The sequence below is a fragment of the Phasianus colchicus genome, chromosome 1 (assembly GCF_987193195.1).
Source record: "Phasianus colchicus chromosome 1, bPhaCol1.hap1.1, whole genome shotgun sequence".
NCBI lineage: Eukaryota > Metazoa > Chordata > Aves > Galliformes > Phasianidae > Phasianus > Phasianus colchicus.
In genome coordinates this window covers 184,743,570-184,766,762 of record NC_143436.1, presented here as the reverse complement: position 1 = coordinate 184,766,762, position 23,193 = coordinate 184,743,570, and the positions used below count along the sequence as shown (strand labels likewise).

The following is a 23,193-nucleotide window of genomic DNA, read 5'->3' as shown; positions in this document are numbered from 1 at the left end:
CCCAGTTCCTGCCAGTTTGCATAAATGCAACAAGTGCTAGAAATGCAGCATTGCTGGCTGGCATTAAAAGTTGTACAACCAAATCTGCCTGCACAATTGTGCATTCAATTACACTAGCCAGGTTTTTCAAACATGGATATCCAGTTACATGACTCGATTTGAGATTATAATTCTGCTAATGGTGTGTGTACAAATTCGTATGGTTAGATTTGAGACTTGAGTTACAGGCTTAGTCAGCCATAACAGAGCCCTAAATATTTCCTTGGGTTATGGGGTTTCAGTTTGTAAGGGCAAGCGACAGACCTTTTCCACGGTACTTTCCACAAGCTCAAAATGAATACAGATCAGAGACTTCAACAGCAAAGTTTTTTGCTCTCATTGCACAAAGATGAAGTTGCCAAGATACTCTCAGTGATATTTGAAAAGCCATGACAGTCTGGTGAAGCCCCCTTAAGAAAGAGAGAAAGGATGACCCAGAGAGCTATTCACCTGTCAGCCTCACCTGAGTGCCAGGAAAGATTACATAGCAAACCTTTCTGAAAGCTATGCTAAGGAACACGGAAGAGAGAAAGAACCAACATGGCTTCACCAAGGGTGGGTCCTGACCAACCTTGTCACTTTCTATGATAGTGTAATGACATCAGTGGACAAGGGAAGAGCCATTGACGTCAGCTACCTGGACTTCAGCAAGGCCTTTGACATGGTTTCCCATAACATCCTTCTCTCCAAATTGAAAAGATATAGATGGGATAGGTGAACTTTTGGATGGACAAGGAACTGGTTGTGAGATCGTACCCAGAGAGTGATGGTCAATGGCTCAATGTCCAGATGGGGGTTGGTGATCCTCAGGGGTCAGTACTGGAACCAGTGCTCTTTATCTTCATCAATGACATCAGCAGTGGGATCAAGTGCTTCCTCAGCATGTTTGCAGATGTCACCAAGCTGTAGGGTGCAGCCAACGACCCAGAGACAGGATGTCATCCAGAGGTACCTAGACAGGCTTGAGCAGTGTGCCAAGGAGAATGTCATGAGGTTTGATAAATTCAAGTATAATGTCTTGCACCCGGGTCATGACAACTCCCACTGGCAAAACAAGCTGGGGGATGTAATGACGGAACACAACCCTACGTGGAGGTACTGGTGGATGGTAAGCTGATTATGAGCTGGCAATGTGCCCTCACAGCCCAGAAATCCAGCAGTTTCCTGGACTGCATCAAAATAAGTGTGACCAGCAGGTTGAGGGAGGTGATCCTGCCCCTGGTGAGACCTCACCTGGAGAACTGCGTCCAAATATGGAGTCCTCAGTACAGGAGAGATGGCGACCTGTTGGAGTGCATCCAGAGGAGGGCCACAAAAACGAGTGCTGAGAGAGCTGGGGCTGTTCAACCTGCAGAAGAGAAGGCTCTGGAGAGACCTGATAGCAGCAGTATTGAAAGGGAGGCTATAAGAAAGAATCATAGAATCAAGGAGGGAACAGAGTTGTGATATGACAAAGGGGAAATGGTTTCAGACTGAAAGAATGGATTTAGATTTAGACTGGATATAAGGAAGAAGTTTTTTACAATGAGGATGGTGAGGCACTGGAACAGACTGCTCAGAGAGGTGGTGGATGTCTCATTTCTGAAGACACTCAATGTCAGGCTGAATGGGGCTCTGAGCACCTGATTAAGCTGTAAGTGTCCCTTTTCACTGCAGGGGAATTGGACCAGGTGATCTTTAAGGGCCACTTCTAACTCAAACAGTTCTATGATTTCGTGATTCTAATGATGCTGTCAAGTAAGCCCTGGGACAAGACACAGACATGGAAGAAGGTATCTACCATATCCTTTCTTTAGCCATCTAAAAAAACTTAGAAATTACATTATCTTCTTTCCTATGGCTGTCAGTTTCTACTGCATGGAATATATGTCAGAAGAATATATTCTGGATCCTTCAAAGTTTAATCTATATTCTATTATCCTAAACACAAATTCCTACATCCCTCAAGTATTATTTGGGAAAGAAGCAGAATTCAAGTCACAAAACTTCTTAATCTCAATAAAACTGCTTTTTCTTGCCCTGCTCTACTTTACAGAAGACAAATAAGGAAATTTCAATTTTTAATCTTACTAGTTATATAAAAAAGCATTTAAAATCAGATGTACAGTGTCCCCTAGAGAGAGGAAAGGCTATGGAACCATAAATGCTAAATGTTATCCACAACCCTTAGCTGCCCCACTGTCTGGCAATCATTTGGTGGAATAGAAGTAGCTGCATAAAAAAAAAGAGGTTTTGAGCCTGCTGGATTTTTCTATTAAAATAAAACCAACACTTTTCCAATCTACATATTTCCAAACAGCTTACCACCAAGAACCTGAAAAACCTGTTCTCATGTAAACCTGCCCTGAAATAATATTACTTTTGGCAATGCACGCTCCTGTGGGAAATTCCCAGTCAACTGAGTGGAGTGATACTGATCTAATGAAAACCATAACAATAATGACAGGGGAAAAAAAAAAGAAGTGCAAATGGCTACTCAAACAATTAGTGTACATGCCTGACTCTGCAGAAAGTATAAAAGGGGGAAAAAAAAAAAAAATAAGCACCAAAAATTCCATTTCTCTCAAGGTAATCTGACTTAATGAGGAACCTGCTTAAAGTCACTTCCAAACTCCACCTAAGTACTTGCTAACATTTTCAAATCAATGCCTGCGCTGTGTTCTTAAATCACCAGGACAAGAAACTCAATATGGATTTTCAGTCACTGCAAATAACAAGAGACCATGAAGTTCAAAGCACAGGATGAAATAGTTGTTTTCTGAAACCAAATCCTAGAAAAATTATTCTGGTAGGAATACAACTTCTCAGGCATAAGCTCACCCCACATCCATCCAGCCCAGCTCCTAGCTTCCAGCTAGGACCTCTCACACTTCTGGCTATATTGATTGTGCTTCTGTCACAGTGGGCCTGAGGACCACCACAATGCCAAATAGTGAGCCGCAGTCATGCCTTCCTTGGGGGGAAGCAACAAGGGCAGCAGGCCTGCCTCACAAAAGAAGAACCTCATCCCTAGGGGATGTTCAGGCTGGATATTAGGAAAAGATTAATCTCAGAAAGAGCGGTAATGCATTGAAACAGGCTGCTCAATGAAGTGGTGGAGTCACCATCCCTGGAGGTTTTTAAGAAATGTGTAGATACGGCACTGAGAGACATAATTTAGTGGGCATGTTTGTGATGGGTTGACAGCTGGACTTAGCATTTTTTTCCAACCTTAATGTTTCTGTGATTCTGTAATTCTATGACATCAGTCCCAGGCACAGCAAGATGACAAAGCAGGCCCATCCAGAGTTAAGCTAACCAGAAGCACCAGAAAGAGCACTAGAGGAGAGACAAGCTAAAAGGTCTGAAGCCCATCCAGAAGACAGCACTAAGGACAACCAACTTATGTGGGAATACAAGAAAAACTGTTCAGAGCAGAAGCTGTGGAGCAAGATAAACAGCATGAGAACCAAGGACACCTCTAGAAAAAGAGAGAACATCTCATGGCTCTGACTGGATAAGCGCCTGTGTGCACAGTTAAAGTGTGTTTTGTAGAATGCTCTGTTGACATGTAAAGAAGGATGGGAAAGTTGTAGGTGTGGATGGGAGAGCTAGGAAAAGAAAACTTGTGAAGGTATATAAGCGATGTGAGAACTTGTGATAAATGATTTGGATCATTCACATCTGAGTCCAGGCATCAGACGCTGCAAGCCTATACTATAGGTGCACATCCGTCCAGAAAACAAGGCCACAATCTACAAAACAGCTCTGCAAGAACTGATTGTGCAGGCGTGAGCTTAAGAGGAACTTCTAGATCAATGGGCAGAAAGGTCCCAAGTGAGGCTGGTCTGGGCATATAATACATATTAGATCTTGCAAGGTGTTGACATTTGCATCACGGTAAAATAAAATATTAAAAAGGAGGGTGCACAATCTCTCAAAACACCTGAGATTCTAAGGATAGGTTCATAGAGTCATAGAATAACTTGAGTTGGAAGGGATGTTAAACACCACTCATTTCTAACACCCTGCCATGGGCTGGTTGCTCCTCACCAGGTCAGGCTACCCAGGACACCATCCAACCTGGCCTTGAGCACCTCCAGGGATGGGGTATTCACAACCGCTCTGGGCAGCTGTGCCAGCACATCACCACTCTCTAAATAAAAAATTTCCTTCTAATACCTAATCTAAATTTCTCCTCTTTTAGTTTTAAACCATTCCCCCTATCACTGTGTGCCCGTGTTAAAAGTCACTCTCCCTCATCTTATAAGATCCCTTTAAAATTACATTACCTGTCTCTTTAGTGTATGCACTAAATAAACACACTTCAGATTTATAAATTATCTCTTAAAGGACTGAAATGGTGATATTTTCCTAGCCTCTAATTGCTGAAAATAGTGGCCTGTACTGATAAGCTGGATGCCTCCCACAGAAGATTTTCAGCAATGATACGTTAGAGAAATAATCACAACATGCACTGATTTATCTCCTGATAACTGCAGGCAGATCTTGCCAGCTGGGATTGTACACTGGAGTCTCACGTCAGTGACTGGAAAACATGATGATAAGTCTACAGCTTTTCCATAATCCATTGTTAGGAAAACAGTCACAGAGAAATTTGAAAAATGTGAGTCTGAGAAAACCTGAGTAATTTCCACAAAGGCAGCAGTTTAATATGGGCAGAGGACTTAATGGAATAAAGATCGTCTGTTTATCTGTCTGTCTGTGCTTGAGTCGAGAAAGACATTCTTGTAATCTGAGAAAGAAACAAACAACAGGTGACTAGACTACAGTTAGGATTTTTTGGATATACAAAAAAATTATCAGAAAGACAAACTAGAGGTAGAAGAGCAGAAAGGTCTGGAAATCAAGAGAGAGGCTAATGGCTTTACATCATAGATTGGTGGATCTTAATTTTCACTTGAACAAGTTCAGGATTAAAACTAGGAACCATGAATTTCCAAGAAAAAAAAACTAATCTAAACTAATCAATCATCATGTGAAATAGTTATGTGTAATGGTTGTGATCCCCACAACGATGAGATCATATTTCTCGGGAATTAATAAAAAAAGCTTCCTACCATGTGGTGTATAATTCTAACATTTTCAGCAAAGAATGCAATAGCTATTTAGTTCAAGAGAAAATTCAAATCCTGATTTTGATCTATTAAGATTTTCTTCTACAATTCTGGAGAGGCAGATGAATAAACCCAATGAGAAACATCCAGTCTTGCCTGCTGTGGGGAAATATATGAACTGGAAATGAAAGCTTTGGAAATGGTGCAGATATTACAGGAATATAAATCATTAAAAAAAGAAAAAAAAAGAAAAAAAAAAAAGAAAAAAAGAAAAGAAAAGAAAAAAAAAGGCAAGTTAAAGTTCTTAAATGAATCAGACTTCTTGGCAGTTTCCCATGTAAGTGGTGAGGCCCAGGACTGTTTACCTCATAAGATAGCAAGCAGATAAGACTGCGTAAGTGGTGATTAAATATATAAAAAGCCTGACAGGAGATGCCAGGAAGGATAGACAAAAGCAGTCAGTCTTAGTATAACAAAGAAAATATAAGATTCATGGCACACACTGAAGTGTCACCAAACTGCCTGTGGTGAATCAGGTCTGCATGCACATAGAGAACTCTAGTGGGACTTTATTCCTCCTTGTGTAGGAATACTTCTTCATATTAAAAAGGGCTGGACTACCAAAGAAAGTAGAAAATGTCAAACGTAAACCAAAAGCAGCAAAATCATGCAGGCACAGCAGCAATTTTATATAGAATTACTGCAGCATATTACAGGTTTGGTAGCTGAATCAGCAGAGCTTTCAGAATGGAAATCCATGAAATGTAAATTTGCGTAACACTCATTTGCTGTCCCACATCTTTTATTTTCTAAAGCTAAAAAAAAAAATTGTTAATGAAAACAGCTGGAAAGCATGTTGCTATGCACAAAGTTTTGTTTTATGATTTGCTTTAATCTTGCAGTTCTGAAATGGTAAAGATTACAAGGGAAATATACTAAAAAAGGCTTCTTTATCTGGTGCAGAGGTCTCTCTTTACTAAATTATCGAATATTTTACTGAAAATGTGAAAAACTTACATTTTTTTATGGTAGATGATGTATAGCTCCAAAGTAAAATCATATCCTTTATTAATATCCCAAGAAAGGATGACACTCACAATATTAACGTAGCTTTTGTTATAGAGACCAGAGAATGTTTATCAGTAGGTTGGAGAAGAAAAACGTTCTCAGTGTAAATTACTATTTGTTCATAAATGCCTTCAGAATAAGCCACAGAATATATGTTCAAATTAATTAACATCAAATTGAAATGTTCTAATATAAAATCAATAGTGAATCAATCAGAAACTGGAGATTAAAGCCTGAAGTTAAAATAATAAAATTAAAAAGAATCATGGAACAGGTGATAGAAAGGATGGAAGATCCATGGGGATACAGAGGAATTGTCTGAGCATGCAGGGACAAAGTCAGATCTGGTGAGATGAGGGACACTGAGAAAAACCTCTACAGGGAGATCTACAGGAGGCCAGGGCAAACGCGGGCCCAGGGCTGATTGGGGCAGGAGCCCTGGTGACAACAGACATGGAAAGGCTGAGGCGTTTATTACCTTCTTTGCCTTGGTCTTTCCTGTCTTCCTGATTTGCCATCAGGAATCCCAGAGCTCTCAGTCCAGTGGAAAAGCCTAGAGCGAGCAAAACTTATTCCAAGTAGAGTATAATCAGGTTAGGGAATATTTTAACAAAAGAGACATACACAGGTCTATGGGATCTGGTGAAATGGGGGGGATGGGATAGAATAGCATAGCATAGCATAGCATAGCATTGTGTGACATAGGATAACATAGCATAGCATAGCATAGCTTAGCTGAAAGAGATCTTCAAAGATCATCAAGTTCAACTGCCTGACTACTTCAGGGCTAACCAGAAGATAAAGCATGTTACTGTGGGCATTATCCTCTTCAACACCCACAGGCAAGAGGAACCAACCATCTCTCCAGGAAGCCTTTTGCAGTTTGACCACTCTCATGATAAATATTCTTTTATTATTGCCCAGTCTGAACCTGGTACAGCTTGGTGCTATTCCCGTGCATCCTGCTACCAGTTGTCAGGAGCAGAGTCCGGTTATCCCTCTGAGCTTTCCCTCCTCTGGGAGTACTGGAGATGTACCCACAAATCCTGAGCAAGCTGGCTGATGCCATTGTAGGACCACTCTGGATGTCTGGTGATGTGGATTTGGAGCCTGGAATGGAGTGGGAGGGCATTTCCTGAAGTCTGGAAGAAAGTACATGTTTATAAATATTTGGTAGGAGTCTTAAAAAAACAGCATCACGCATTTCTCAGTGGTGTCCAATGGCAGGACAAGAAGCAATGAGCACAAACTGAAAGACAGGAAATTCCTCATGAGAATAGATATTTTCACTGGAACAGGTTTCCCAGAGGGGCTGTGGAGTTTCCATTTCTGCAGATACTCAAAATTTGAACCAGTTCCTGCTGTTTTGACAGCCTGCAGCAGCTGACTGCTATAAGCAGGGGGCTGATCTGAAGAGCAGCCTTCCCACCTCAGGTTGTCTGTGGTTGTGTCAAATGTGCTCTCAATGTGAGTTCCCAGGCTTCACCTACAGAATTCTCATGCTTTTTACTATTTCTAGAAGATGGCTTGGACACCTCAGCACATCTCAGTTTATGCTGCAATTGAATTGAATACTCTGATGCTTACATCAGTGAAAAATGTTAAGATTTCAGCTAGGCAAACAGATAAATTATTTACAGTCAAGATGCTCAGCTGTCTTCCCTCCAGTTAGGACTCAGTTAATGTCAGGTTGAAGAGTATCCCTTAAAAGTGTTCCTCTGAAATCTCAATAAAATGTTCATTGATGTTTGTGTCTGGTCTTTTCCTTTTTACTCAACTCATCTGTTGCTCATAAGAAGTCAGAAAATTAATAATTACAAGGTAAATATAACAATTTTACATTAAATGGACAAGAAGGAGGCATATTTTTCATTGAAATAAACAAAATATATATATATATATGTAAGATTGGTAGAACAGATCTTAAAATAAAACATCCCAAAGGGATTTCTTTCAAATTTTAAGCATATTAGACTTTTTTCTTCTTGTTGTTTTTTTGTTTGTTTGGTTGTTTTTTTTTTCTTTTTCTTAAGTATTTATCACTTATGAAATGCACTGTGCTCTTGTTTACATCATTTTTTTAGTAGAACACTTCTGACTTCATTTACTTCTAGAGTTCAGGACAGGAAAGCGCAGACAGCCCTGAACATGACTACAACAGCTGAGTTCTTCATAGAACAGTTCTCTCTAGGAGCAACAGGTAATAGATACAGATAACAACTCTCTGAGCTTTCTTCTTTGTTTAGTAGTCTTTTTAATGTTTCCATCTGTCAGTTCTTATGAGCATAGAATCATACACACACCAAGGTTGAAAAAGACCTCTATGATCATCCAGTCCAACCGTCCACCTGTCACCAATACTTTTGACTAAACTATGTTCCTTAGTACCACATCTCAATTTTTCTTGAACATCTCCGGGGATGGTGACTCCATGACCTCCCTGAGCAGCTCATTCCAGCACCCAAACACTTCCTTGGAGGAGAAATTTTTCCTGACATCCAACCTGAACCTCCCTTAGCACAACTTGAGACCATTCCCTCTAGTCCTATCACTAGTTACAAGGGAGAAGAAGCAGATCCTCACCTCACCACAACCTCCCTTCAGTTAGTTGTAGAGAGCACTAAGAACTCCCCTGAACCTCCTCTTCTCCAGATTGAATAATCCCAGTTCCCTCAGCCACTCCTCATAAGACTTGTGCTCCAGACCCCTTACCAGCCTTTTGCTGGAAACACTCCAGGGTCTTTCTTGTAGTGAGAGGACCAAAACTGAACACAGTACTCAAGGTGCAGCCTCACCAGTGCTGAGTAAGGTGGTACAATTACTTCCCTGCTCCTCCTGTCAATACTATTTCTGATACAAGCCAAGATGCCACTGGCCTTTTTGGCCATGTGGGCACAGTGCTTGCTAATGTTCAGCTGAGTGTCAGCCAATACTCCCAGATGTGTTTCCTCTATACAGTCTTCCACTCTGCCTGCTACAAGCCTGAAGCTTTGCCTGGGGTTGTTGTGGCCGAAGTGCAGGACCTGGCACTTGGTCTTGTTGAACTTCAACCCATTGGCCTCAGCCCAGTTATTCAGCCTGTCCAGATCCCTCTGTAGGGCTATACTACCCTCAGGCAGATAGACACTTCCTCGCAAGTTGGTGTCATATATAACTATGGTATATATAAGCTGTCTTTTACAAATCTAATTTTCACCAATTCAAATTCTTCATTACAAAATACAGACCACCAGTGACTCCTGTGATGCAAATGTGAAAGTGGCAAGAGGAAGCCACATATTCAAATCACCCTTATTAGCTGTGATCTTCTCTCTTTTCACATACTTTATACAGTAATATGCACTTACAACCAAATCTTAGAGATTCTGTTTGGCTTTTATCTCTTCTGCAAATTTAGGAACTTTTGAACACAACAGGAATTTGATTCAGTAAGCACTTCATTCCCAACCCCACGCTCCTAAATCTAGTCAGAGAAATATATTTAATTCAGCAGAAGTGAGCAAATTAACAAATATTCACTCAGTATGGCTTGTTGTTGCTGAATAAAATCCTTTGGGATTTAAACCTTGTGGATTCACTACAGAATTTTTATCATTCAAAGAAAAAAATATCCAAGATATTTGTGTGACCAAGCCCTGCTTTATCTTTTTGTTTTGAATTACATTTGCAGAATTTGGCTATAAAGCAGCTTCAGATGTTATGGTATTGCATTACAAATGAAATGACATATCACTGATGCTGATATATTTAAATGAAAAATGCTCCTTAATATAGCAGTTGAAACAGCCGTGTTCCTGTTTTTCTTGTCCAACTGTCATCATTTATATTGCCTTGCATCAAAAGATAATGATTTTCTTTCCAATTAGTGTGAATGGTTGTCTGTATTCACTTGTTAAATTTTCTCCGTGGGTGATCACGTGCTGGCCAAGCTGATTTACTTCTACTACTAAGTATCACATTTAATTGAAGGAAGTGAAAAAATGCAGACGTCTGTAATAAAAGGGTTTACCTGAAACACTGAATCTAATTTAGCAGATTCCCTCCTGAATAGCAGTAGCACTAATTTCAGGCACACACTTTATTTTGCCTCATTTTGCCTTATTATGGCAAAATAAGAAGTAAACTCCCTAGAATTATAAAAATCACATGATTCTCCCACAACAGCCTACAGTTTTTATCGAATATTTTAGTATACATTCCTACAACACAGCCCTCAAAACTCTTCCCTAAATTAGAGCTTACATTTCTTTGAGTAACATTTTCTGGGCATTTCTGGTGTGGTTTGTGCTTGTACTCAGGCTGTCATCATTTGACATAGCAAAGCAGACCCATAGCTGTTTCTGTGCTAACCCTTATGGAAATAATCAGTAATGTGTCTTATAGCAAGCAGCACAGATTGTTGGTTCAGCTAAATTAATGCATTACAGCACATTATTTCATTTCCCCACACCTCTCCCTGACACTATTGTCACCATTGTGTGGTTACCTCTGCATTAGTGAGCCTTACCTGATCCCTTGTGGTCAATTGAAGGTAAGGACAAAGGAAAAGGAAGAGTGAAGCAAATATGGGCAGGGAAGAACACTGAACTGCCCCTTTCAGTAGAGCTAGCTGTAGTTAACATTAGATGTCACAATAACTATACTTGTGAGTAGCAACGTCAACTCATGTACCAGATACAAACCAAATCAAGCTTTGTAGCAAAAAAGGAAAACTAGATTTTTTGTAAAATGAAAGAAGGCAAAAGGACTAACATTTTTTCTTTTCTTAGGCAATACTTCAACAGAATACTTTCTGGAAAAGACCTCTACACCCTCCTCAGTCTAAACAGCTTTAAACTTTCACCTCTCTTTTCAGGATCATTTCCAAATGCAATTCTTCCACATTCCTGATGCAGTTACGACCGCATTTCACACACACACAAACTTCCATACATCCCATATAAGGGGATTTGATGTTCTCCTGCACCCCAACATGTTTTGTGCATTGCTTTCAAAACTGTTCTAGAATTGATGTTTTGTTTTTTCCCTTGTATTTAAGATATGATGTATGAAGAAACTGAAGGCTGAATCAAGGTTGAATATCCTAAACACTCAGCTGCTTTTTCTTTAGGAAAACCTGAGTTACTTTCTTCAGCCTGACAGCCTCAGGAGTCAGGAATCATTTATGTCCATTTGCTCTTCAGAGTTTCTGTAGAAAAATGCTAACCAGAACACAGGTAAGCAATTCTGAATTTAAAGTGCTATCATCACAAAATTCATTTTTTATGGGATGAATACTAGCATGACTGAACCAATTCCAGCAGAACTAGATGTTTTGCAAGTACGTGATAAAGTAGATTAATTAAGTTGTTGTTTGCTCATAAGGTTGTGGCACCTACAACCTTTCTCTTATCGTGAGCATCCCACACACATTCACAACAAGGATACATTCCTTGGTTGCAGTAGTTTATAGCTAGTCAAATTGGTGCAATGAGAATAAAGAGATTATAGACATAAACAGCTGTGGAAAAGAAGTCTATGTTGTTTAGTTAGCCTGGGGAGAGTTAACATGTACCTTGAAGTACTATCATTCCAAATATTTTAGATAAGCAAGTAAACCACTATTAAGGCACAGATCCATATGAAAAAAAATAAAGAAAAAGATGCAGCTGTGAAATGAATCAATAGTAGAGGTGGGCAGTTATACACAAAGAAGATGGATAGGATGAGAAAGGCAGGCAACAGCTAAAAATCAAGAGATCTGCAGGTGTGTGATGCTACTGCTGATTCAGCATTCTGCTTCCCCGCATTTAAGGTCTGCAGTCCAGAGAGTAAATACTAACAAAACCTACAACATGATAGTGATCACACCTCAGGCGAAGATGTTTAAGCGTAATGAAAACAGCTGTTAGTGGGAAGGGAGGAAAAAATACCAACGTGGAGTAACTTATCTGTAATGAGTTTTCTGTTAAAAAGGGAGATGGTGTGACTACTTAACAAGTTCCCAATCAACATTTTATGCTTCACATCACATACCACCATTGACCAAGCCCAGGATATCTCCTACGGCTGGAATCCTTCAGAGTGGTTCTCCCTGTGAATCAAGTGAGGAATAGAGCCTGCTGGCTGAAGCACTGCAGATTGGCACATCTCTTCTTGATTTGGGCACATATCCAACTCTGGTTTTGTTCAGACTCTGCCATGTCTCCCTGCCTCAGCAATTTGAAGGCATAAGGCTATCCTTTTTTCTAAGAAGACCTAAATTATGTGGTTGGAAAATTATTCTACTGCCTAGAGGATGTTGTTATATCATGGGGATTACTGTTTTACTCAGGCCTCAAAACTGGTTTTCCAAGTTTCTGTTCACACAATTATAACTACAGTTATTTTCATTAGCTTTATACGTTACATTTTTCATAAAACAGATCCCATTTGCCCTTTAAAAGCAATTACATTAGCTGAAGTAGTTGAATGAAAACTGTACTATTTATCTCTAATACTAATCTCTTAGCACAGAACTCACCAACAACTAACTTTATTCAACTGTCCAAAAAAATAGGAGAAAATAACGGTGGAGAAGCTATAATTTTAACCTGAAATAAAAAAACATGAGCTAGCTCCATCCTTTGCCACAGGTATCTAGCAAGACTTTGAACAAGTCATTTAAGTCACCTGCCCCAGCTGTCTTTCAAAATGATAAATTACTTCTTCACAGTACTGATAAGGTAAAGCTACGTCTTTGTAAGCTGACTATTTAGTACAGTCACCATTTCTCTTCCTAATATCCTGCATGACAGATATTATCATAGCACAGCAGCCCATCTTTCAAAATAGAGCCTCCAAAACTCTAAGATCCTCATAAAAGTCACCTGAACTTATTGTACAGTAGCTTCTGAGAAATTGTCAGAAAGGATCTTAGGGAGAAAGAGCCATTCAAATATTTGTGTTGTGCAACTAAAAGATATGCTGGTAACTGATATACTGGACTGCCTGGATGCACCCTGTTCTGGGTGTCCCTACTGGAGCAGAAGTTAAAGAAGCACATGGACCCAGAGGTCCCTGCCAACATCAACCATTCTGTGATTCTGTAATTACAAGTGGAACAAAAATATATGTGTATTAAAACTAATAAAATCTTTGCTGCCAGATACAGGAAAAAAGGGAAGAACTATTTATATATGTGCATGTAGTTTCATAATTTCTCCAACTGTACATAAATAGGTAATGCTTTAATATATTTCCTTTAAAAAACAGACATCATTGTGAAACTCCTTGGCTGCATAAAATACAGCTCTTCTCATGAGCTGTGAACATGACTCAGGAGGACAAAACTTCTGAATCAGGGACCCTTCTCCTTTGCATCAGATGGCGATGCAGAAACTAAGTGGTAAAAACAGAACAGTATGTTTTTTTCTAGCACACTGAATGACACAGATATATCTCTCTGAAGTAGTAAGGAAGTGGGAAGAAGAAACATACTCATTTCATCTAGGTACATAATGTTAAGTGCTTACTTTGATAACTTGGTGAAAACCTCTATCTTGGCAGCCAACTACAATGACACAGAAGGCATAGATAATTCCTTGTCTGTAGCAGCTAACATATTTGGAACAATGAGTTTGAGGTATTTTCTCAATAGAAACTTAAATGCTTCAGAGAAACACTGAAGAAAAAGTCTTAGTATCTGCAAAAAATAAACTGTTTATTTCAATAGCCCAGTGACTTCAGTTGATATTCCCAAACTAAGTCCTCTTTTGATGAAGGTAGGTTACTCTTAAGTATTTGCGATAAGTGATAAAACCAAAGGAACAGATGTTTAACAAAGCTAAAATGACAAGATTCAAAGCCCTGTGAAAATAATCAGAATCTCTCTTGACTTCAGGAGGCTTTCAAGTAGACCTAATTAAGCTTAAACTTTGTGAAGACAATTAAAAGTGTGGATGGCTAAGACCTCACAGCCTTGCAACACAGATGTTAGGTTTTCAATTATATTTTTAGATTTTATATTTATCAAATTCCTCATTGCTAGGAACTATCAATATCCCAGAGTCATCATAGAATGATTTGGGTTGGAAGGGACCTTTAAGATCACCTAGTTCCACTCCCCCCTGCTATAGGCAGGGACACCTCCCTCTAGACCAGGTAGTTAAAAGCACCATCCAGCCTGGCCTTGAGTGCTTCCAGGGAGATATGGATCAATTCAGAGAGAGAGGGTATTCAGAGAGACTTCACAGCCTGAAAAATAGAAGCTAGGAGAGATTGCTTGAGAAATTTACTACTTTACACACAACTGACATTATTTAGGGACAAATATGAAACAGACATTTTTCAAGGAAAAAAAGTGCAAATGCTCTATTATTCATAGCTTTTAAGAATAAATGAGCCATTATTTGCACAGTTAGGTATTCTTATCATTAGTCATTTTTTTCCTGGCTTGAATCTCTCATGCTACAATTTTAAACAATTACCTTTTGTCTGTCTGAAGTGAAGAAGGAAAACAGACACCTGTCTCCTCTTTGAAGCAGGCTGGTATCACCACTCAGTATTCTCTCTACATACAACATACGCTACCTATGTTCAACAATTCATTTTGTTTCCTAGATCTCTGCTCCATGTTTCCACATATTTCTTGAAGCACCATTCCTGAGAACAGAGGAAATTGCCCAGAGCTTACTGATACAACAGAGCTCCTACAAAGTGTGCTTTTAACAATTATACGACATTGTTAAGTAAAGCTCAACTTGTGAATCTGCTATAATCTCTGAATTAATACACACGATTTCTATCTGAATAGTTGTTCCTTATTCTGTATTTGCACTTAAGAGCATTACATATATTGCACTTGTATTTATTGAAAAAAATCACTTTTTCTGGTACTTTTTTTCCAAGCAACTTCTTCATTGAAACTACAGACTACATTTCAATTCCCCTGCATTTAGTGTTACCTACCAGTTTAATAGAAATATCAGAAGGTGGATTGTTAAGTTCTTCGAATAAATTTTGAATGCTTATTTTTAAACATTAATAATGTACTAGATAAAATGAATATAAATACATTTCATAAACCCTATGAAACTGATGTTAATAAAAGTCAGTTATAACAAAAAAAGTCTAGGTTTTTTTTTTTTCCTTAAAAGAACTGCAAAAACCAACAGGATTTTAACTCAAGTTACAAAGAAACATAGATATTCCACTATCTACAGGAGGGCTACCCTGTTGTTCCCTCAGAGTAATGAAAACATAATGAATTAAAGAAAAAAATGAAACACTGATGAGAAGAGGATAGAGTTCAAAAAAGTGCATATTTCCTTTGTTCACGTGAAGATCTATTGTGCATTCATAGATGTAGCCATGAAAAACAGACTTCACTTGCTATTTGATTTGTTTTTTATAAAACAAGAAGCTCTTTACTTCTTGGTAGTAAACACTTCAATTTATTGGAAATTACACATTTCAGAAGAAGGGAAAACACACCTCAGAGCAGTTATCAATTTTACAATAAATGTAAAAACTACTCAGAGCTTCACAGATAAAAAGTATATTTAGCTAAAATATTCTTGGGAAGTTTAATGTTGCACTGTGTATTGTCTATGCTTTAGGAGATACACTAAAATCTTCAAAGGGATACTGCTATTCTATGACAGGTATTTTACTAAACTTCCAAATGTAAAAAAATTTAAAGAAGAAACTTCCTTTGAACACATTAATCTGTCTCAATTTTCTTATTGAGAAGAAAAATGTATTTCATTTCATGTATTTTGTTCTAAACATTGACTTGCACAGCCAGCATCATGGACTGTGACTTTCTCACGATAACTGCTACTCAATGGCATTTGCATGAACCGATTGACATATTTTTAGAAAAGAGTGGGAATAGAACCTGTTCTCATAGGTTTTAATCCCTAGACACAAAAATTATCTGCTCTTATTTGCATTAAGGAATGCCTTATTCCTGGATTTTAGCAGAACTCAAGGATGAGCTGAACTCAAAATTATTTCACTCTAGACATTTCTCAGCATGCACAAAAGCAGAGCTATGAGGTGTTTAACTCACCATAAGCATTGAGCAGTTCTCTAATGTTTATGATGGAAGCTTCTTACAATCTCTGACATGAGCTGGGGACCTTGTATTGGAATGGCTGGTGAAGTTCCACTGCTGTGCTTTTTCCCCTCCTATCCCAGAAAAACAGCTGAATTTCCCCTGACTCACTGCTGAATTCCCAGTATTTTTGAGTCCAGTAGTGCTCCTTTTGGCTTGCCAAGGGCAAAAACAATTTCACAATCTCTGATGTTGACTCAGCAGGTGTCAAGCTAGATGACACTGTAACATATGAAGATTCCCCAGTTCTTTTTTTCCAATTATCCACTGAAGAAATCTAAATGCAAGTTAAGTGCTAAAGAGTTCTGAATGCTGAAGATTAAAATTTTCCAGTGGATAGCAACTAACATGATACATCCAGGAGCTCTTAGCCCTACTAATTCTTGTGTTACATTTTACTGACATATACCACAAGAATAAATTAGTTTCTTTTTTCACCTAGTTAAGCATAATACAAGTTATCACAACTTTAAAACTACATATAGTGAAGTTTGAACATCAGTCAGAAATAGACCTTTCCTTAAAGATCTCATGCACTTGCAAATCATAGAATAATAAAAAGCCCTATCCAGTCTGGCCTTGAATGCCTCCAGAGTAGGGGCATCCACAACCTCTCTGGGCAACCTGTTTCAGCACCTCACCACTCTCTTGGTAAAGAACTTCCCCCTGATATTTCACCTAAGAATAACTTGAGAAGTACCAAAGCTGCTTGAGCATGGAGACAGCATAAGAGTCAGTAAGCATTATTTTTTTTTAGCTGCATCAGGAAAAGTTTAGATTGGATAGTAGGAAAAGATTTGTCATCAAAAGGGTGGATGGGTAATATAACAGGCTCTTCAGGGGAGCAGTCATGACACAGAGTGTGATGGAGTCCAAGGAGGGTTTGGGCACTGCTCTCAGAAATATGGTTTGAATTTTGGGTGGCCCTGTGTGGAGCTGGGAGCCAGACTCAATGGTCCTTGTTGGATCCGGTCCAACTTGAGATACTCTGTGATTCTGATTTTTAATTTTAGCCTTCAACTTTGCTGTTTGAAGCTTCTCCAAACCACTTGGAATAAATACATTAAAAAGACTGGAGATTTTTCAAGAAATATGGATCTGTAATTTCTGATTGAAATCTGAAACACTGATAGGAATTCACATGCAAGTAGACGTTAGCGCACAGAGACTAAAATCTTATGATAACATCAGTCATTATGTACGGGTTTTTACTTCTAATCAATGATTTTGGCTAAGCAGGCTGATCACTCCTCTGACAATGTTAACTTGCAGAAAGAACAACAGAAACTTTGGTAGCTATATCATTTAGCAATCAGTTAACAACATGCAGATTATATTCCAAAAAGAGAGTAGTATCCCTTTCAGTTCATACATACAATAAATTGCAAAGCATAAACGTACTTCCTTGGTTCAATTTTTATTTATGTTCAATTTTCTCTGGAATTTATCACTGCTAGCCAACATAAACCTAGCATCTATAATCTTAATCTAATAATGAGAATCTGAAAACTTTTAATAGCATTTTTACTAACTAGGTACTGGGAATCTTGGCAATTCCCATGAAGAAACTAACGGAAAACTTAGATATTATAAGATCTTTAGAGAAGCTAAAACAAATTAACATACTCTGTAAATAATTACTTGAACAGGGTTTTTAATTCTATTTTCTGTCCTATATAGGTACAGAGCTTATCTTGTACCCTGAAGCACATCAAGGGAACTCACAAGCATCACTGCCCTAGCGTTCTTTTGCCTATAGTCCTTCACACTTCCAAAGGGAAGCAGTCATTTTCAGAAGACAATAACTAAGTAATTTTCCCATAATTCTGTATATCAAGGCAAAAGAAACAACAAAGGAGTTGGCACAATTTCTTTTTTAAATTATTCCCCTGTAGATGAGAGTCATTCTGTCCTTATCTACATTAACTGCTAAACTAACATCTAACAGAACTAGATTGAATCATAAAACTGGAGGTTGTGCACATAGACATTTACACATTGCCAGGTAGAAACTAAAGTGTTGTAACACCCCTCCTTCATCAACCTCAGGCTAATAGGAACATAATAAGAACATGCCCTGGGGAGCCCCTAGAGTGAGAAGAGGGCCATTTGCTGGAAGTTTGAGTTTAGTATTTACGTTTAAGAAGATGAAGGAGAAATCTACAAAAATTAATCTGACCTTATTAACATCTGAGATTTTAGGACAAGCTTAGAATAACAAACAGAAGTGGATGAAACAGGACAAAGTTTCTCAGGGTTCAGAATAAAAGTATCTCACTTTCCATGCATCTCTTCACAGCTAGTGATAACATCAGGCTAACACATTTACTAAAGCCTTCTACTTAAGGGACTGGTGCTACTGAGGTGTCTAAAGAGGTCTTTCAGTACAGTCCACTCCATTCTAGCAACTGTTAGTATTCAGGACACTCAAGAAAAAACCCTTTTCAGTATGTCTAGGCTCCCCCCCAGTTTCTCTTACCTTCTGAAGTCCTAAAACCTGGTGTTTCTAGTTGGACCCTTTATTAGAATCTTCTTAGGATGAGAAAAACAAAACAAAAAACAAACAAAATAAAAAACAGGAACAGAAATATATTATTTCCTGCTGACTATAACACTTGGAGATTTTAGATTTCCCAAAAATATCCTCAAGTACCTTGTTTTCTTTAGAGTTCCCCTTACTCCCACACAAAGAAAATAGTAAGACTTATCTTTCTGTCAAGATTTTGTTGTTGTTGTTGTTAGATAACCTCTCTGTAGGTGTGCCAAATAACTCATTTATCTGATCCTCCTCCAGACACAGGCACAGACGTTCATTAAGCTCATGGGTTAGCTATAAACATTTTCTCTGCTAATGAAGAATAACATGGGGTTGGGTTTACATCTGCTCAAATATAGATTTATGAAACAAAAAACATTCTTAACTAAACGATCTTCCTTAAAAATTATATATTTTTTTTTCTCTGATGAAAAAAAAAAGGCAATACATATGAACAAATGAGAATTTTACATAGTATTTGACACACTGCAAGCTTGGAAATTCTCAGTTCAGCTAAGAAAGATGGGATCATTCTGAGAAATATGGGAATAGTTAGAAGGATAACAGTAAGTTATGTGGATGGAGGATGTCAGGCTGGAGGGAAGTTCTTCGTAAACATTGAAGAGGACTTGCTTAGTCTTGGTCCATTAGCATTTCCATTCATGATCCTGATTCCAAAAGTAGAAATGTGGTTCTGGAACTTTTGAAAATGAAAACATTATAGAGAAAGAAATGAGTCATCATGATTACTGGAATAATTGCTCTGAACTAAAATGCAAAATACTTATTTTTGGGACCAATGAGCTTTTCTGCTTTATCTTTGGAATCTGGTGGATTAAAAAAGTGGATTAGTGAATGTAAGAGGCGTAATTAAGCCATGAGAGACAAATACATTCTTAAAAAAAGGTGTATTGCAGTAGTGTAGTCATTAATCTGGCTTAGAAAGGCCTCATGTATAATTACAGTAGGCCATGATCAAGTAAGATGAAATCAAATTTGAGGAGATCTAGACAAGAACTACAAGAATGAGGAAGTACATCAATATTTTATTTTATGACAGAAAACTTCGATTTATTTAGCTATAATATGGCAAGCTTAGGGACAGTTGTACAATTTGCTGGGTGAATAATTGGCTGGATGGTCAGGCTCAGAGAGTCATACTGAACTGAGCTAAATCCAGCTGGCAGCTGGTCACCATTGGTTTTCCCCAGGGCTTGGTACTGACATTAGTTTTGTTTAACATTTTTGTTAATGATCTGGTGCCTGGAAGTGGTTGTTTCATTGTCCACTGGTGAGACTACAGCTAAAATACTGTATTCACATTTGGGCCCCTCAGTGCCAGAAGTACATTGAATTGCTCAAGCATGTGCAGAGAAGGGCAATGAAGCTGGTGAAGGGACCAGAAAAAAGCTGTTAAGAGGAGTAGCTGTGGGAGCTGAGGTGGTTTAGTCTGGAGAAAAAGAGGGTGAAAGGAGACCTAATCACTCTCTACAACTATGTGAAAAGAGGTTATAGCAAGGAAAATGTTGGTCTCTTTTCTCAAATGACAAGTGTCGAGATGTGAGGAAATGGCCTCAAGATGTGACAGGGGAGGTTTAGCTTGGATATCAGGCAGAATTTCTCCATGTGGAGAGTGATCAAGCATTGGAACAGACTCCCAGTGAAGTGGTGGAGTCCCAATCTCCACAGATATGGTTATGGCGCCAAGGAAGATGGGTTAGTGATGAGACTTGGTGATCTCAAAAGTTTTTCCAACCTGTGGTTCTATCTTACTTCTTTCTATAATTACATCAAAGAAACATGGGAAGACAGTATCTTTTCAGCTATTGGATGATGCTGTTGGAAGAAAAATTGTACCTAAAACAACACTATGAACATATGAAAATTACTTTTTTAACCATCAGAGAAGATTCTGTTTCAAATATCCAGTAGTTCTAGTGGATGAGGTTTGTTAGTTTACAAGTGAGATTAGACACTACTGCCTGAAAAAACAAGGTAACAAATTTACTAACTTAATAATGTTTTCCAGTCTTCTTCTTACTAAAAAATGGAATTTGTCCCAGTAGCACATTGATGGAGTTAGTAGTTTGGGAGTGAGTATGAACTGTAAGTCTTCAATGGGTTTATTAATATAGACAGCCAATTTGGAGACGGTTCTGCGAGCAGTTTCAGCCTAGCAAAAAGAGTATTGTTACTTTTTTTCACTTTATCAAATTCTGCAAGCCATATAGTTAGAAATTACAGCCTTATTTTTTGTATTTCCAGTATTCACAAGGATACATTGTGAATATGAAAGTGAGCTTTTACAAATAGTTAAGAAGTGTGAAGACCACAAAACGTGTAAGGAGCTTTCAGCTGTTGTATCACTTACTCTAAAGCATTTTTTGGCAAACGGTGGGTAGTGCTGAAGTGAAAGTATTTTTGTGAACGGTGTTGATGGTTGTTTCCATTGGAGTTATTGCTGACTTGAAGGTGTGTTTACAGACAGCTCTCCTTGAAACCAGGTACACATTATGCATTTGTATACATTTTACAGTACAGATTTCTGTACTGTCACAGTATGTACAGGAGGACTCCAGATTTCTCCTGAGATAACCCACTAGCGCACTTGAATAACACCACTTTCTTTTAGTAATTGAGCTTGAAGTTTCTCAGTCTTTTCAGGACAGAGTTAGCTCAGCCACACACACAATCAACTACTACTGCAGAATATGGGTGTTCCCAGCTGCTGTTTTGTATTTCCTTGGCCCACACCTCCCTCCCTTATCCTTTGCTGCTCTCTTTTCTCATTATCCACCTCTGTGTGAATGTTCCTGCCACTGGCCCACGCACACACCAGGCAATCAGGCCATGCCCAGGAGATCCCTGGGCAATGCCAGCACACGTGGGGTGGCCACCTCAGGCCTCAGCTCCTCCAGCTGTGGCAGATCCCCTTTTCTCAGCAAAAGTGGCCTGCATTCCTCCACCATAGCATGGGCACTCTTCTGAATAAAAGCCTCCTTTTAACACATTGTTAAATGTCTACAGTAAATGAGTAACTTGGAGTTCTCTTACAGTTACCACAGAACGGCTTAGGTTGAAAGGAAACTTAAAGATCATCTGGTTCCAAATCTCTGCTATGGGCAGGGCTTCACCCCTCAAGATCAGGCTGCTCAGGCCCCATCCAATCCGGCCTGGCACACACAAGACACCCACAGACTCTCTAGGCAGCCTCGCTGCCCTCTTAGTAAAGAATTTCCTCGTAACATCTAGCCCAAACCTCCTCTCTTTTAGTTTAAAGGCATTCCTCCTAGTCCCATCACTGTCTGCCCGGGTAAAAAGTCAGTCCCCCTCCTGCTTGTATGCCCCCTTCACGTTCTGGAAGGCCGCAATGAGGCCTCCCGCAGCCTTCTCTTCCACACGAGGAATGTTATCCTTGGGCCTCCCCGCCCTCCCGAAGCCCTGCGTAAAGCACCGACAAGGCGCCCGACCAGCGCCGGTCCCTGCAGGCCGTCCCCACTGCGGGCCGGGCCCGCCGGAGGGCAGAGCGCGAAGGGGGAGGCGGCGCGGAGCGAGGGGCGGGCACTGCCGGGGCCGCGTCCCTGGCGTGTGAGCATGCTGCGGCGGGGGGAGGGCGTCCTCGGCCGGGCCGGGGGAGGTTCGGGCTGAACTTAGGGACGGGAAGAAAGGAAGAGAGAGCGCTGCCGGAAGCGGCGGAGCGGCGGCTCGGGGAGCCCCGCGGGCAGCATGTAGCTGGGTGACAGCGGGCAGACAGCCGCCGCCTGTCCCGCCGGGCCGGGAGCCCCTCCGCAGCGCTCGGCTCCTCCGTCTCTCGTCGCGGCTCTCCGCCGGCCGCCCGCCCGCCGCTGTCATGGGGCTGCCCACGCTGGAGTTCAGCGACTCGTACTTGGACAGCCCGGATTTCAGGGAGCGCCTGAAGTGTCACGAGATCGAGCTGGAGAGGACCAACAAGTTCATCAAGGAGCTGATCAAGGACGGCAGCCTCCTCATCGGGGCCCTGCGGAGTGAGTGGGGCGGCGGGGCCGGGGGCGGGCAGGGCAGGAGCTTCTTTTGTTTGAATGGGCGCCGGGAGCGGGCTCCCCTGCCGGCCGACGGGGAAAGAAAACCTCTCGTCAACTTTCTGCCCCGCTTCGCTTTGCCTCGCCTCGCCCGGGCCGGGTGAGCGGCGGGGGCGGACACGGAGCTGCGGCTGAGGGCTCAGCCGCGCCCTGCGCCGGGGGAGGGCGACCGTCGGGGCCGGGCTGGCAGTTCGCGTTCCCTCGTTCAGCCTTCGTGTCAAAACCTCCTTACCGCAGCTCTTAACAGTGAGGATATCGCCCTATTTATCACGAAGAGATGATTGTTTGTGTTAACTAGCAGCATCGCTGTTAGTCGCGTCTCCCGTAGGCGAGCTGAGGATGTGCGCTTCCATCCTT

The 23,193-nt window shown here is 40.2% G+C and overlaps 1 protein-coding gene and 1 long non-coding RNA gene across 2 annotated transcripts in view; one reads left to right on the top strand and one right to left on the bottom strand.

Annotated features, from left to right (window-relative positions):
• Positions 1-7,220: 7,220 nt before the first annotated feature.
• Positions 7,221-22,181, bottom strand: LOC149920310 (uncharacterized). Its single transcript, XR_016463423.1, has 4 exons — positions 21,150-22,181; positions 18,722-19,090; positions 14,612-14,786; positions 7,221-7,306 (listed from the first exon to the last, which is right to left on the bottom strand). It is a non-coding gene; the product is annotated as an uncharacterized LOC149920310 (long non-coding RNA).
• A 207-nt stretch (positions 22,182-22,388) lies between these two features.
• The window catches only part of ARHGAP42 (Rho GTPase activating protein 42), a 160,101-nt gene continuing 159,296 nt past the window's right edge, over positions 22,389-23,193 (top strand). The window contains exon 1 of the mRNA XM_031616148.2: positions 22,389-22,782. Coding sequence (XP_031472008.1) covers positions 22,629-22,782 — 154 coding nt within the window. The 5' untranslated portion in view covers positions 22,389-22,628. The remainder of the gene's footprint in view (positions 22,783-23,193) is intronic.